Source organism: Urocampus carinirostris, chromosome 17, assembly GCF_059441175.1.
Source record: "Urocampus carinirostris isolate Australia breed hairy pipefish chromosome 17, RoL_Ucar_1.0, whole genome shotgun sequence".
Taxonomy (NCBI): Eukaryota; Metazoa; Chordata; class Actinopteri; order Syngnathiformes; family Syngnathidae; genus Urocampus; species Urocampus carinirostris.
Genome location: NC_142365.1, coordinates 30,954,555 through 30,970,877, shown reverse-complemented (window position 1 = coordinate 30,970,877; position 16,323 = coordinate 30,954,555). Strand labels below are relative to the sequence as shown.

General features: G+C 44.5%; 1 protein-coding gene across 1 annotated transcript in view; it reads left to right on the top strand.

Moving 5' to 3' along the window:
- Nucleotides 1–16,323, top strand: part of grm5a (glutamate receptor, metabotropic 5a) — a 59,045-nt gene that overhangs the window by 18,808 nt on the left and 23,914 nt on the right. Inside the window, exons 9-13 of the mRNA XM_088320714.1 lie at nucleotides 9,076–9,200; nucleotides 9,263–9,431; nucleotides 14,551–14,677; nucleotides 14,747–14,864; nucleotides 14,961–15,147. Coding sequence (XP_088176840.1) covers nucleotides 9,076–9,200; nucleotides 9,263–9,431; nucleotides 14,551–14,677; nucleotides 14,747–14,864; nucleotides 14,961–15,147 — 726 coding nt within the window. The remainder of the gene's footprint in view (nucleotides 1–9,075; nucleotides 9,201–9,262; nucleotides 9,432–14,550; nucleotides 14,678–14,746; nucleotides 14,865–14,960; nucleotides 15,148–16,323) is intronic.

Here is a 16,323-nt window from a genome sequence, read left to right as displayed (position 1 = left end):
TCTTTGTGTGCGTGTGTTTGTGCGTGTGTGCGTGTGCGTGTGCGTGTGTATTAATTCTCTACAGTATAACTCTTCATGAGACTTTGAGCATTCTGGTGCATTTTTGACTTCTAGCTGAATCAAGTAGTAAGGAAACATGCAGAGGTGAATAATAGATTCTTTAAAATGTTGCGGTTTTGTCTCTTTGAGTCCTCATAGTTTTGTATTTTTCCTTATGCTTCGTAGCACCGGTTTTTGGTAGCTCGACACAATACAGTGACATCTAGCGGTCAAATATTGCACACTGTCCCTTTAAAAGCCATGGATGTTAACACACGGCCTATTTTTACGAGCAAAACACAGTTCTTCTCTGAGAATAAAAAACAAACAAACAAAATTTGCTTGTTTTAAACCGTGGCAAACTTTTACCAAAACGACCTCTAAGGCAATCCTTTGTTTATTCACGCACAAAAATTTGTTTCTAAATAACGCAGCCACAGAATAAAATACTAGTCTTGAGTCAAGATTTTATTGGAGTAGACATTCGAAAAAGCAGTCGATTTTATTTTAAACCAGTAAATGTTTTGAGGGGAAAAAGCAGCAGTGTAAAGCAAAAATCGGTGGTGTTTGTGAGTACTTTCAAATTGGGCAAATTACGTTTTAAAGACAGGGTTGGTGTTTAAAATAAGAATTTCAAATGAAAGTTTCAAAAGAAAAAAAACAACCTTCACAGGAACACACACTCTTTTTAATTGTGCCTATAAATATTCCTTAATAAACACATTACACTGAATTAACACATTATAAAGACACTGAATCCCTAATGGCCCCAATAAGCAGGTAGGCGCCTTGCATGGCTGACTCCCTATTGGTGTGTGAGTGTGTGTGCTAATGGGTAAGTGTGAAGCACATTGTAAAGCGCTTTGAGAGGTCTTCATTGACTTGAAAAGCGCTATATGAATGCAGACCATTTACCATTTACATTATACAACAATCGCGAATACTACAACCGTGACAGGAAAAAACGAGGGCGCGTTCCTTTTTTGGAGGTTTTTGGGCAGCAAGATGACAGACAATTATATCAGCTCCCTTTAGGTTAGGCTTGATCGTTAACCCTTTCATTGACTTCCGGGGTGAGAGGACGCTGGCGTGTATGTCGTCGCTTCTCACTCCAAAACTTTTCCAAAACTTTTTCGAAGCTCAGATACTTTTTCTGATCTCTCTGGCGGCGCATGGATACATGCTTGCGGCTCGTTGTCCAGCTAATCTTCTATTTATTGCCGTTCTCTTGTCTTTTTTGCTTTCACTTTTGGACACATGTGTGGCCAAAAACACTTACAGTAGGGACGAACTTATTCGGTCGGGTGGGAGTCTAAATTTCGACTTTTCGGGCACTTTTTATAACGCCTATGATATACCGAGCGAACTTCAAAGAGACCCGGCATCCTTGTGGACAGCTATTCCTCTTAATAAACGACGGCGGCGGCCCCGTAAAGAAAGGAAACAGAAACGTGGTTGCCGTGCAGGTAGATGTGTGAAGCGTGTGAAGTCCAAGCAGCAAGATGGACGCGAGGATGGACGCGAGGATGTAACTAATTCCACCATTCATTCCTCGCCGGACAACCGACGCTTTAAACTCAGCGCTCACGAACGGCCACAACGCCGGGAGCTTTTGAAGATCTCGACAAAGACTACAAAGAGTTCAGCTAAGTCAAATGATTCAGCAAAGCTGAAATTTGGTCTGTTAAATATTAGATCGCTTGCTCCAAAAGCTTTACTTGTTGATAACATTATTCGTGATTATAAACTTAACTGTATGGGTCTTTGTGAAACGTGGTTACGCCCGGATGAGCACTCAGCGCTAAATTATGCCTCTCCCCCAGACTACGAGAGTAGTCATATAGCACGCACGCTGAAAAGGGGTGGTGGTGTTGCGCTAATCTCTGAAAAATCGCTCAAATTTAATACACGTACCTCTAATAATTACAAAACGTTTGAGGCTCTTGTGATGCGGTCCCCTCAATTGTCAATTGATGTAATAACTATCTATCGTGCACCTGGGCCATACACAACTTTCTTAGACGAATTTGCTGAACTTTTGTCTGAACTAGTAACCTATGCAGACAAAATTATAATTATGGGAGACTTTAACATTCATATGAACTCCCCACACAGTTCACTTACTATTGCGTTTAGTTCTCTAATTGATGCATTTGGTTTTACTCAACTGGTTGACTTGCCAACCCATAAAAATGGGAACACGCTAGACTTGATTCTGACTCGAGGAGTTTTAACCTCAAACATTATGGTGCTACCGTGTACTACTGTTATCTCTGATCATTATTTAGTGACATTTGAGGTGCTAACTAAATGTAGAGTTAATAAAGCTGAGGGATTTAGCGGACGCAATATAAGCACTGGCACAGTTTCTGAGCTCTTTGAACTCCTTCCTGGAGCAGTTGCGTCCTTTCCTAAATACAATGGCTCGATTGACTCACTCATGGATGAGTTCAATACCACCCTGACTAGTGTGCTGGATTCAATAGCGCCCATAAAACTAAAACCACGTCCTAAAAGACGCACACCTTGGTTTACTGATGAAACTAGAACCCTTAAAAAAGAATGCAGGAAATGGGAGAGAAAATGGCGCGCTACCAAGCTTGAGGTTTTCCATCAAACCTGGTGTGACAGCTTGTTAAAGTATAAAGCGGCCCTTGCCTCTGCAAAATCGGCCTACCTTTCGAAGGTGATTGCGTCTCAAAAGAACAACCCCAAAGCCCTTTTTGACACTGTAGCATCGCTTACAAGGCAACAGCCTATCGCAGACAGTTCGACACACTCTGCTCAGGACTTAATGGTCTTCTTCACTAAGAAGATTCAATGCATACAGGAAGAAATTGCAAAAGATATTGTTAGTACCACACGTATTAAAGGACTGAAATTTACAGATGCACGACAGGGGGGCTGCCCTGGGAAAATGGCCGGTTTTAGTGAACTGTCACTTGATGATCTCAAACAAGTGGTGAATGCGGCCAAACCGACAACTTGCCAGTTCGACCCGCTCCCAGGTTCACTTATTAAAAGTATTTTTAGCGTCCTTGGGCCTTCAGTTCTAAATATTATAAATACATCACTCTCCTCAGGTGTAGTTCCAGCAGCTTTTAAGTCCGCCGTTATTAAACCCACACTGAAACGACCCAACCTTGATCCAGAAATATTAAGTAATTACAGACCTGTGTCAAACCTACCTTTCCTCTCTAAAGTACTCGAAAGAGTAGTGGCACAGCAGCTGAATGCTTTCATATCGGAGAATAACCTTTTTGAATCCATGCAATCAGGATTCAGGGCTAACCACTCTACTGAGACAGCTCTGATCAAGGTAACAAATGATCTCCTAATGTCAATGGATTCTGGCGCTTCATCACTTTTGCTGCTGCTGGATCTTAGTGCTGCTTTTGACACAGTGCGCCACAATATCCTACTAGAACGGTTGGAAAAATGGACTGGTCTCTCAGGAGCTGTCCTCTCGTGGTTCAAATCCTACCTCTCAGATAGGACACACTGTGTTAAATATGGTGAAACGACATCTGAGCCCTTTAATGTTACCTGCGGTGTTCCGCAGGGTTCAGTGCTCGGCCCCCTACTTTTCAACATTTACATGCTGCCATTAGGTGATATTATTCGCAAGTACAATATCAGCTTCCATTGCTATGCAGACGACACTCAACTATATCTTCCGTTGGAGGAATCTTCCACACTAAACTGTGGAAATTTGGAGGCCTGTCTCACTGAGATAAAAGAGTGGATGTCACTCAATTTCTTGCGTCTTAACTCTGAAAAGACTGAAATGTTAGTCATTGGTCCTTCTAAATGCCGGGACTTATTCTCAAAAACTGCTGTGAACATTGACAAATGTCACATCACACAGAGTGACTCAGTTAAAAATTTAGGTGTCATATTTGACCCTGATCTATCCTTTGAGATGCATGTAAAGCAAATTACTAGAACTGCCTTCTTCCATCTTCGCAACATTGCTAAAATCCGTTCAATACTGTCTCAGTCTGATGCGGAAACAATAATTCATGCATTTGTTACCTCCCGTCTCGATTACTGCAATGCACTACTCTCCGGTCTCCCGAAGTCCAGAATCAAGTCTCTTCAGCTAGTACAAAATGCCGCAGCGAGGCTCTTAACCAGGACAAAAAAGTACGATCACATAACACCGATTTTGGCTAACCTGCATTGGCTCCCAGTTAGCCAAAGATGTGACTTCAAAGTTCTCTTAGTATTGTACAAAATCATACATGGACTTGCTCCCTCTTATCTTTCAGATCTGATCTGCCACTATGTCCCGGTCCGAAGCCTACGATCTGAGAGTGCTGGTCTTCTGATGATCCCGAGAGCAAAGAAGTCTTCTGCTGGTTCGAGAGCGTTCTCCATCCGGGCACCGGTGCTGTGGAATGCTCTTCCCCCTGAGATTCGATCTGCAACCTCAGTGGAAATGTTTAAATCTAAACTTAAAACTCACTTCTACTCCATTGCATACGAATAACCTACTCCTCTTGTCGGTTGAAAATAGTTTGTGTAATATAGTGTAACAATCTGTGAAGCCCTTTGAGACTCTTCGTGATTTAGGGCTATACAAATAAAAATGACTTGACTTGACTTGACTCTTTTGCCCTTCTGTTTTGGACTGTGGGTACTTTGGTTGATGTAACCTGAACCAACGTTTCACCTAATCAATCAAACCCTCGTAACTTAGCCCACGGGCTAACGCCGGTAGCTTAAACATACCAGCTGTCACTGCACCGGCCTCTCTCCCTCGTCATGGCGTGCCAAAACCTCGCCGCCTTTGGATTATTTCTGATACTCCCGACGTTCTGCCATCATCCAGCGACAGGATTGCTCCATTATTCTGTCGCGGATCTTCTCCGGATCCGGTGGATTGCACTGGGGCCTCCGCCACCGGAGCTGCTCCACCATCCTGACATCGCTCGCCTGACTCGACGCCGCTACATTCACCGCGGATCGCGCAGACACGTCGAGTATAAAAACCCTGGCTCAATCACCTCGACCTGAGGCGTGTTCAGGAGAGTGAGCGATTGCTATCGCGAGCTATCGCTAGCTTCTGAACGGCCAGTGATTATTGAGCGCTCGCGTGCCCGAGTAATCACGGGAGAAAGACCGCTTACTTTGATTTCCAACATGGCGTCGACAGTGCAGAAGATGGAGGATCTCACCCTGACGAGTGCTGTTGGCGATGTAATATATCGTCTTACATTGCCTGGTAATGTTTGTGAACAATGCAAGACAGGTATGACCCTTCCACTGCGTTTAGGATAACCTTAACTGTGTCAATATGCGAACTGTCGCTCATATCAGCCAACTCGCTCAAAGCAAGCTGTAGAACGAAATCCATTGTACTGTCGTCGGCCATTTTGGATCAGTAAGGCAATCACAGTGAGCGATTACAAAACGTTCAGCAGTGCGCGGCAAGCGATTATCAAGAGACTACATGTCTGATCACTCTCCTGAACACGCCTCTGGTCCACATCTCGACGCCCTCCCATAAACTGCGGCCGTAGGGCTAACTGCCATACATTAGCCCGCCTAGCTAGGTCGGCTAACAGCACTGCCGCTGTCAAACAAGATACCTCCGCCGTCAACTTTGGACTACTGAACGTCCGCTCACTCAGGAACAAGGGCCACCTCATCCAAGACGTCCTCGCCGAACGAAAACTCGACTTCCTTATTTGAACAGAAACCTGGCAACGAACAAACGACTTCGCTGCTCTGAATGACTCCACTCCTCCCTGCTTTGTTTACATCTGCCATCCCCGTGGCAACGGCCGTGGAGGAGGTCTCGCGGTAATTCACCGCGAGAAGTGGAAAGTCTTGCCTGTCTCCGTCACTGCATCGACTTCCTTTGAATGCCTGGTGTTTAAGCTCCCTGGACCCACGCCAACCATTATTGCTACAATTTATCGCCCCCCAAAGCCACATAGTGATTTTATCAATGAATTCTCCAGCTTAATTACACATTTATCCACTCTCTCGCCAAATTTAATTTTATTGGGAGATTTCAATAATCACATGGACAAAACCCCAACCTGCCACTCACCAGAGACTTCACATCCTGCCTGGAGAGCCTTGGGATACACAGCCTTATTGACTTCCCCACCCACATTAAAGGCCACACATTGGACTTGGTCTGCTGCTCTGGCCTCTCTACCTCCAAGCCCACTGCCGATGTTTTTCCTGAATCTGATCATGTCCTTCTCACTTTTAACACCGTACTCTGTCTCTCTACTGTCAAAACCTCCCGTCTCATTTCTTTTCGTAATACCAAAAATATCAACATTGACACCCTCTGCTCCATTATTGACTGTTCCCCACCCCCAGAAGCTCTCTCAAGCCCGGATGACCTCACCGCTCACTACAATGCCTGCCTCACAAATATTCTAAATTCTCTTGCCGCCCTGAAAACCAGGACTGCCTCATTCTCCACATCTGCCCCCTGGTTTACACCCGCTCTTCGGTCAATGAAATCAAAGGACCGCCAACTCGAGCGATTCTATAAAAAAAACGGCCTTACCATCCTTAAGGACATGTACATTACCCATACTGCTAAATACAAGGACCAAATTGCACAAACCAAATCCAGCTACTACTCCGGCCTCATCCTTTCCAACGGAGGAAATTCAAGAACTCTCTTCTCTGTCATGAACAAAATCCTCCAGCCACCAAATTCTCTCCCCCTCCACCTGTACTCCACAGCAACCTGCAACTCCATAATGGAGTACTTCAATCACAAAATCCTTAAGATTCATCACCAACTCCATCAAAACCTGTCTGCTACCTCCCCATCTGAATTTCCTTCTCCTTGTCACTTCTTCTCCAGTTTTGCTCCACCCACGACTGCTGAATTATCCAACCTCATACTCAAATCCAAGCCCACCACTTGCCAGCTCGATCCCCTCCCTTCATCCCTTGTTAAATCCTGCCTCCCTTCCCTGCTTCCTCTCATATCTGCCATTATCCACTCCTCACTCTCTTCTGGTATTGTCCCATCACTTTTCAAAACCGCTGCTGTTACCCCTACGCTGAAAAAACATGGTGCTGACCCCAACAACTTTGACAACCTCCGCCCCATCTCCAACCTTCCATTTATTTCGAAAATCCTTAAAAAAACTGTTGCTGTTCAACTCCACTCGCACCTGTCCCTCCATTCTCTCTATGAGCCCTTTCAGTCTGGTTTCCGCCCCCGCCACAGCACAGAGACTGCCCTTATCCGTATTGTAAATGATCTCCTCATAGCATCTGACTCCGGTCTAGTCTCCATCCTCATCCTCCTAGACTTGAGCGCCGCCTTTGACACAATCTCTCACCCTATCCTCCTCAATAGAATCTCCTCCATTGGTCTCACCCATACTCCCCTCAGTTGGTTCCATTCCTACCTCACTGGCCGCACTCAGTTTGTCCAGCTGAAATCCTTCACCTCAAAGCCCTCCCTAGTCACCACAGGTGTACCCCAGGGGTCTGTCTTAGGTCTTCTTCTCTTCATCGTCTACCTCTTGCCTCTTGGTCATATCCTCCGCAAATTTAATATCCACTTTCACTGCTTTGCTGATGACACCCAACTCTACCTCTCCTGCAAACCAAACTCCATACTCCCACCTCCCTCCCTCACCTCTTGCCTTTCCGAACTCAAAACATGGTTCACAACAAACTTTCTTAAATTAAATGCCAATAAAACAGAATTCCTCCTTTTTGGCACCAAATCCACTTTATCCAAAGTAAACAATTTTTCTCTCAACATTGACAGCTCCTTAGTGTCCCCCTCCCCCCAGGTCAAGAGTCTGGGTGTCATCCTGGATAGCATGCTTACCTTCCACTCACATATCAACACCATCACCCGCACTGCTTATTTCCACCTCCACAATATTACCAGACTCCGCCCTTCCCTGACCCCCCGCACCACTGCTATTCTTGTCCACAGTCTTGTCACATCCCGCCTTGACTACTGCAATGCTCTCCTCTTCGGCCTTCCTCAAAAGTCCCTCCATAAAATTCAGCTGGTTCAAAACGCCTCTGCTCGCATCATCACAAAAACATCTTCCCAGCAGCACATCACACCCGTTCTCCAACAGCTACACTGGCTTCCTGTTCAGCATCGCATCAGCTACAAACTGATCCTATATACATATATGGCCATTCACAACCCGGCTTCTCCTTACCTGTCTGACCTTCTCCAGGTGCACGTCCCCACTCGCTCCCTCAGATCCTCGTCCTCCCTCCGACTGTCAGTGCCCCCTGCCCACCTGAGCACCATGGGAGCCAGAGCCTTCAGTCGCGCTGCTCCCAAGCTTTGGAACAATCTACCTTCGGACCTCCAAAACTGCACACCTCTCTCCACTTTTAAGTCCCGTCTAAAAACACACCTGTTCAGGACTGCCTACAACACATAGCTTCTCCATTTCCTATGTTTTTATGATTTTATGTCTTGTTTTTATTTATTATTTCGCTTACAACTTTTTAAATTGTATTTTTTTCACTGTCTGTACAGTGTCCTTGGGTGGCCTGAAAGGCTCTTTTAAATAAAATGCATTATTATTATTATTATGTTATGTAAAATAAATGCAATTTTTCACCCACTGGTATTTTAAAAAAATGCATTTTTCTATGATCCATCCATCCATCCTTATATGCACCGCCTATCCTCAGTAGGGTCGCAGGGGGTACGGCGGCCCATCCCAGCTATCTTTGGGCAGTGGGCAGGGGACACCCTGAACTGGTCGCCAGCCAGTCGCAAGGCACACAAGGACAGACAGTTCGCTCGCTCAGTCACGCCTAGGGACAATTTGGACCAGCCAATTAACCTGGCATGCATGTTTTTGGAATGTGGGAGGAAACCTGAGTGCCTGGAGGAAACCCACGCAAGCACGGGAAGAACATGCAAACTCCACACAAGAGGTTTGATCTCACGACCTCAAAACTGTGCCGCACAGGTGCTAACCACTGCGCCGCCGTGCTGCCCTTTTTCTATATTTACTGTATTATTGCTTGTTATTCAAATAAATGTTTTTCTGTGTCTAGGGCCTGTGTAATGCCATGCAGCCCATCGATGGCCGCCAGCTTCTAGACTTCCTGATGCAAACCAACTTCACGGGCGTGTCGGGAGAAGTCATCCACTTCGACCAAAATGGAGACTCACCTGGCAGGTGAGAACGAAATAGTCCTTTTCACATATGGACCAATTCACAGACCAAAATATATATCCCAGGTACGAGATCATGAACTTCAAACAGATGGCGCAGGATGAGTACGCTTACGTGCACGTGGGCAGCTGGGACCAGAGTGGCCTACGCATGAACAACCAGGAGATCTGGAACAATGAAAGTGACATCATTCTCTCCGTCTGTTCCGAGCCCTGTCAGAAGGCCCAAATCAAGGTAAGATTACAATGAAAGAAGTTTGAGGTTTTAGTGATATACATTTTTTTAAACATTTGTTTCTGTTGTTTTATGTATCTAAACAAAAACAATATTTTACAAAACAGTAATCCCTCATTTTTCGCGGGGAGTTGATTTCCAAAAAGATGCCAAGATAGTCAAAACCCACAAAATAGAAACCTTTATTTATTAATTTATTTAACATTTATTAATTAAATACTATAGGATCAAGTATTTGTTTAAAAATAAAAAAACTAACAGGTTGTACCATCTCCGTTAGCCTTTTCCTATGGGCGCGCTTTGCCTAATTCCATCCATTCCTACCACTCACCCGAACAAAATGCTGTGGATGCGCTTCTGTTTTTTTGGGCATATTTACAGTTTGTCATGTGGATTTTCATCATAAAGTGTCTCAACAGTGAACACACATTAAATGAGCTTCCATATAAATGATTTCTTAGCAATGTACAGCCAAAGCAAGTTTTTTTTTTTGTGTGACACCTTGAGTATAAAGTTTAGTCAAAACTGTGCCCGATATATACTCGGCAGTCTATCTGCGATGGACAGGGCTGGGTTGGCTGTTCCTGTATTTGCAGAATGCCACGATCGTTCGCCGAACGACTAAGAAACGATATGCATACAATGAATTTTGTTTCTGAGCCATACGTACCCATGAAAAGAGCCTCATGTGGCTCGAGGGCCATAGGCTCCCAACCCCTGCTCTATAGTGTAGGGATTCCAAGGACAGCAAATTGTAATCAGCTGGGATTGAAGGGAGAACCGGAAGGATTGGACATCATCAACCCAGGAGAAAGGCAGTCCCTTTCATCAATGCAGTAGAGAGACCCCAGGCATGTCCACAGACCACAAACTGACTACTCCATAGTGCTTCTGATTGGCAGCTGCATGTCGACCTAGGAAAACAACTTAATTTCCCCAGACACATTGAAGTATTAGCTCTCCGGCCAGACTTGATATTCACCTCAGAGGCATCCAAATATCTGATGATGCCGGAACTCACAGTACCCTGGAAGGAGCGCATGGAGAAATTCAAGGGAAGGAAACATGCAAAGTACCAGTAACTGATGGAGGAGTCCAGGGGGATGTGCTGGAAGACTTTCTACAAGCCAAAAGAAGTTGACTGCAGGCTTTATTTGACAATCCATATGCAAAATCCAAGGATGTTTCGGTGTGACGGGCAAGGCAAAAAAGAAGTTCATTAAATCAGCTAGTGAGGCCGCAGTATATGCCACTAGATGGCTATGGCCGAAAAGCTTAAATCACTGATTATATGTCCCATTTGCGTCCACGAGATATTTCTTTCAAGTGGCACTATTGATTAAATATCTGAAATATGATTGGCTGACCAACTTTGGCACTTTGGTAAATAAAGCAACTCTCCATGGAAACCTGATTTAGGCAAAAATCTAAATTTGGCCTAAAAAAGTGAATTATATACTTACTTAACTAGTGTGATATGTTATTATCTTCGCGCTTTCGTTATCGCTGGTTCATTCCTTCGCAAATTTTGAATTCAATTGATTGGGTCTTATTTACATTAATATAATTGTATCTTGCATTGTGTTCTGATAGCAGGAACAGATTAAGGGGGGTGCTGTGTGTTGGGTGGGTGTGACTATCTGTGTGCACGACTGTGATCGGCTGGTGTATGCTGTCAGTCAAAAAGCAGGCAGGCGCTGCCTCTGTTAACAAACTCGGAAGCACAGCGACCGCTAACTTGCAGCGACTCGATACATTAAAAATAAATATATTATTAAATCAGACTCTTGGTCTTGTGGTGAGTGGCCCTCTCCCTCTGGGAGGTGTGAGAATTCTCTCACCGTGGTCCGATGCGTGTCTCTATCTCTACTCCCTAAGAGACAGCAAGGCAAAGAAAGGGGGGCGGGAGACTGAAAGGTCTAGCAAACCTTAGTTATACGGTCACTAAATGTGAGAGGATGTGGAAGTAAAGGGACTGAGTTGGAGAAAGAGGAGATCAGAAGGATTATGACTAAAAGGAAGTAAACTGAGTGAAACAAAGATGAAAGGGAATGGTGAATTACAGCTTGGAGGTATGTATGGTAGAAAGTCTGGAGTTACGGGAGGACATGCTAGAGGAGTGGCTGTGCTTGTGAGTGAGAAAGCAAAGGAAAAACTGGTGAGGTGGAAAGAGATATCTTCGAGATTGATGTGGGTGCGATTCATGTGGGGTGTAGAAGTATTGAAGTTTATAAAAGCATATGGACCTGGTTCAGAAAGAAGTGCTGAGGAGAGAGGAGTTCTGTAAGTATTTGGTCCGAATGTGTGGCAAGTGCCAAACAGGGGTGGAAAGGGGCAATACTAGGTGACCTGAATGGAAGAGAGGGTAATAAAATGGTTGAAAATGTGATTGGTAGATATGGAGTAACAGGAAGAAATGAGAGTGGGAAGAAATTGAGTTATGTGTGGAAAATGAGTTGGTTATTGCAAACACATAGTTTAAAAAGAGGGACGAGAATACCCGGTAAGTATACTTTTGTCTGAGTGGATGGAGGTGAGATGGTGGACAGAGCACTGATGGATTATGTGGTGGTTAGGAAACGGATGTTAAGTATATTGTTGGATGTGCATGTTTACAGAGGTTAAATGAGTGGTATGTCTGATCCTTTTTATGTGGAACGAAAACTGAGAATAGATGGATCGTAGAGGGCTAGGTATAGGAAGAGTGTGAGGCAAGAGGTGAAAATGTCAGAGGTGAATAAGGCAGCTAAGGACAGATGAGTGGTGACGGAGGAGATTGGTTTCAGGAAAGAAAGAGGATGTGTGGATCAGGTGTTTGAAGTAAGACAGGTGTGCAAGAAATATTTTGCAGAAGGTAAGGATGTTTGTTTGGCTTTCATGGACTTGGAAAAGGCAGGTCGATAGAGAGGCGTTGTGGCAGGTGATGGTAATGTATGGAGTGGGTGGAAAGTTGTTAGAAGCATTGGATAATTTTTATGTGAACAACAAAACATGTGTATGAGTCGGGAGTGAGACAAGTGAGTGGTTCCCAGTGTTGACTGGTGTGAGACAGGAATGTTTGATGTCGCCATGGCTGTTTAATGTGTACATGGATGGTGTGGTGAGGGAGGTGAATGCAAGGGCGGCAGTAGCTCAGGAGGTAGAGCGATCGTTTTAGGATTAAGTTCGAATCCCGGCTTGTCCGTGTTATATGTCGAAGTGTCCTTGGGTAAGACATTGAACCCCCAATTACCCCCAATAAGCAGGTTAGCGCCTTACATGGCTGCACAGATCACGGCCGCTATTGGGAAATGTGAAGCACACTGTAAAGCGCTTTGGGAAGTCATTGACTTGAAAAGCGCTATATAAATGCAGATCATTTCATTTCATTTCAAGAGTATTTGGCAGAGGTGTAGAGATGATGGATAACAGTGGAACGGTGTGGCCGGTAAGTCAGTTGTTGTTTGCAGATGACACAGCGCTCGTGGCTGATCCAGATGGAAACATTGAGAAGGTTGGTAATGGAGTTTGGAAAAGTCTGTGATAGGCATGAGTTATGTGTGAATGTTGGCAAGAGTAAGGTGATGAAGTGTTCACGTGATAGAGTGGGCATGGCGTTGGAAATAAGGTTGAATGGACAAGTCCTGGAAGAAATTGTAAGCTTTAGGTACTTGGGTTGTGTTGTGGCTGCAGTTGGTGGAATGGAGCGCGAGGTATTGCACAGAGTGAATCAAGGGAGCAAGGTTTTGGATGCTCTGAGAAGAGTGATGAGTAACAAGAGTATGAGAATGGCTGTTGAGAGAGGACTGTTTGATAGTGTGATTGTGCCGACTTTGTTGCATGGTGCAGAGACATGGAGCCTGAATGCAGATTTAAAAAGGAAATTAAATGTCTTTGAGATGAAGTGTTTGAGGAGTATGTTAAGAGTAATACGATTGGATAGATTGAAAAACTAAATTGTGACAGACAGAACTGTTGCAGTAGTGGAACTGAGCAAGCGTGTGGATAAGAGAGTACTTGATTGGTTTACACACATGGAGACGATGGATGAGGAGCGAATGTTGAAGAGGATCTATGGAGCAGAAGTAAACGGAAAGAGACCGAGAAGAAGGCCGCAATTGACGTAGATGGATGGTGTTATGAGTGCACTGGAGGAAAGAGGTCTAAATGTAGTGGAAGCATGAGCTCTTGTTGGTGATAGGAAAGAAGAGTGGGATGTTTGGACGCGTTCTATGGGATGGGCAGGGCACCTGTATGATGTGGCAGGGGTAAACTAGTGAAAGCTGTCGGGCCCTGCTGTTGAACAGAAGAGTGTGCTGTGTCACCCTGACCCGAGTGAAATGGTCTGCATTGGTCTGCATTTTAATAGCTCTTTTCAAGTCAATGAAGACCTCCCAGAGCGCTTTACAATGTGCTTCACAATTTTCCCTTTTACACACTGACTAACCAATAGCGTCAGCCATGCAAAGCCTGCTATCGGGGGCATTAGGGATTCAGTGTCTTGCCCAATGACACTCGGCATATAACACGGAGGAGCCGGGAATCGAACCTGCGACCCCTTGTGTCCCGTTTCATCTGGAGGGACAAAAATATGACCAACGTGGGTGAAGAGGTGCTTAACATGTTTGGGTGTTTGGGCATTTGGGTTGGCCATGGTCATATTTTTTTTGTTTTTTTGCTACTTTTTCCTTGTTTCTTTACTTTGTTTTTGTGTATGTGTTTGTCTTGCTGTCGCTCACCTTTTCAAGGAATATGACCAGGGTAGATAGATAAATCAGAAAATAAGAAGAGTGCAATGAAATGCTGGCGGGTGCTTTGTGGATTATCGGGTTCCAGAAATAATTGGGATGTCGTCAGTGAAAGGGAAAGGGTGGTGCGGTTTTATTTTAATCATCATGGAGATCTGTCTCAGTTCAAAGACTTTCACTTTTCACAGGGTGGTTCTGGTCCCCATCAACTTTGAAAACCGAAGGATCCCTGTATCTTTGCCAGTTTTGCTTGACAGACCGCATTAAAAATCACAAATTACAATACTCGTGATCGAGTACAGTAATCCTTTGTTACATTTTAGTCCCAACACAGATGCAGAAACAAGCGAATATAATAAACACCTCTTTTAAAATAAAAAAAATGATGACAGGTGATTCGCAAAGGTGAAGTGAGCTGCTGTTGGACATGTACACCCTGCAAGGACAACGAGTTTGTGTTTGACGAATACACGTGTCGAGCCTGCCTGCTGGGCTCATGGCCCACTGACGACCTGCGTGGTAAGAAACAAAAATAAAGGTCCTTCAAAAGTACAAAAATGTAACTGTTCTTTTTCCTTCGCGTTGAAGGTTGCGAGCCCATCCCGGTTCAATACATGCGCTGGGGTGACCCAGAACCGATTGCGGCCGTTGTATTTGCCTGTCTAGGCCTCCTGGCTACCCTTTTTGTAACAGCTGTCTTCGTCAAGTAAGCGAAACTGTCTTTTTGGAAAGTGGCTGAAATGGAAAATGGTAAGACTAGGTAAAGATTTATTTACAGTTCCGTGATGTGATTGGTGGACAGGTTCTGGGACACGCCAGTGGTAAAGTCGTCCAGCCGGGAGCTGTGCTACATCATCCTAGCGGGAATTTGTCTTGGCTACGCTTGCACCTTCAGCCTAATCGCCAAACCTCACTTGGTCTACTGCTACTTGCAGAGGCTCGGCATTGGCCTGTCACCCGCCATGAGCTACTCAGCCCTGGTCACAAAGGTGCCAACTGCCAAGTGTTACTTTTTTTTCAATGCTGAGCATCCGCTGTAAAGTGTTTTGACTTCGTCAGCTGCCATATCACGTAAAGGGCAAAGAAAAATCCTTGTATTTAGATCAGACATCCGCACGCTGGTTCTCAAGGGCCGTACGTCCTGCATGAGTTTAGAGGTTTTCTCTTCTTCAACTCAGGCGATACAAGTTATCAGCTCATTAGCATGCTGGTAGGAGTTTGGAATCACCTGTATTGGAGTAGAGAAACCTCAAACACCATGTAGGACATGCGGCCCTCTACGACTGGAGTGACCAGGTCTGATTTAGATCATCAGTGGTAAACTTTAAAAGTCTTTTGTGTTATAATTTTCATATATAAGGCACATTTAATTGAAATTACAGTGAGAGATTGGGTTTCATTAAAACAAATTAATACATTTAAATTAAAGATCGTGTATGTAACTTCAAGATATTGGATTTGTTGACGCCATCATCTGGCTGAAATCCTCAATGCAGCTCCTTTTGTTGCACGTGCAAGTATGTGAAATTACTACGTTCAACTAAACTTTTCCTTTTTCATCTATATGGGGGGTTTGGTTTGCATTTGGACTTTATTTTAAACAGTCCTTTTTACAATGCCTAGCAAAAACTATGGAATCCCCAGTCATGGCCAAGCCCTCACTCAGACATTTTATTCTCTAGAAAAAAATTCAGATCACAGACATGAATTAATCGTAAGTGCAAAATGTTGGCATTCAGAAACACTAAAGACATGAAGATAAAAGCATTGCAATGGTCAGTAAATGTTAATCTTATATAGCAAGTGCAGGGAAATAAACGTGGATTCATTCAAATCTGAGGAAAAAAATTGAATAAGTGCATTTTGAGTAGAAAATAAGGTAACAACTAGTCAATTTCCTTTCCTTTATTTGGCACCTGGCTTAAGGCCCGGTCACGCAGCCTTTACCGGGCGTATCGAGGCTGAAACACGGCCAGAAATTTCTGTCCGTGAAGCAGACGCTGTTGGACGCTTTTGAGATCGCGACACAGATCAGATACAGCCGTGCTTTACAAGCGGGAGGAAATTCACACGCGGTTGCCCGCGCGAAAAAGTTTTGCGCTGCTCAAAACTTTAGACCACGGGTAACCGTGGGCGGCACAGCGATGCAGCCGCGGTTACCAGCG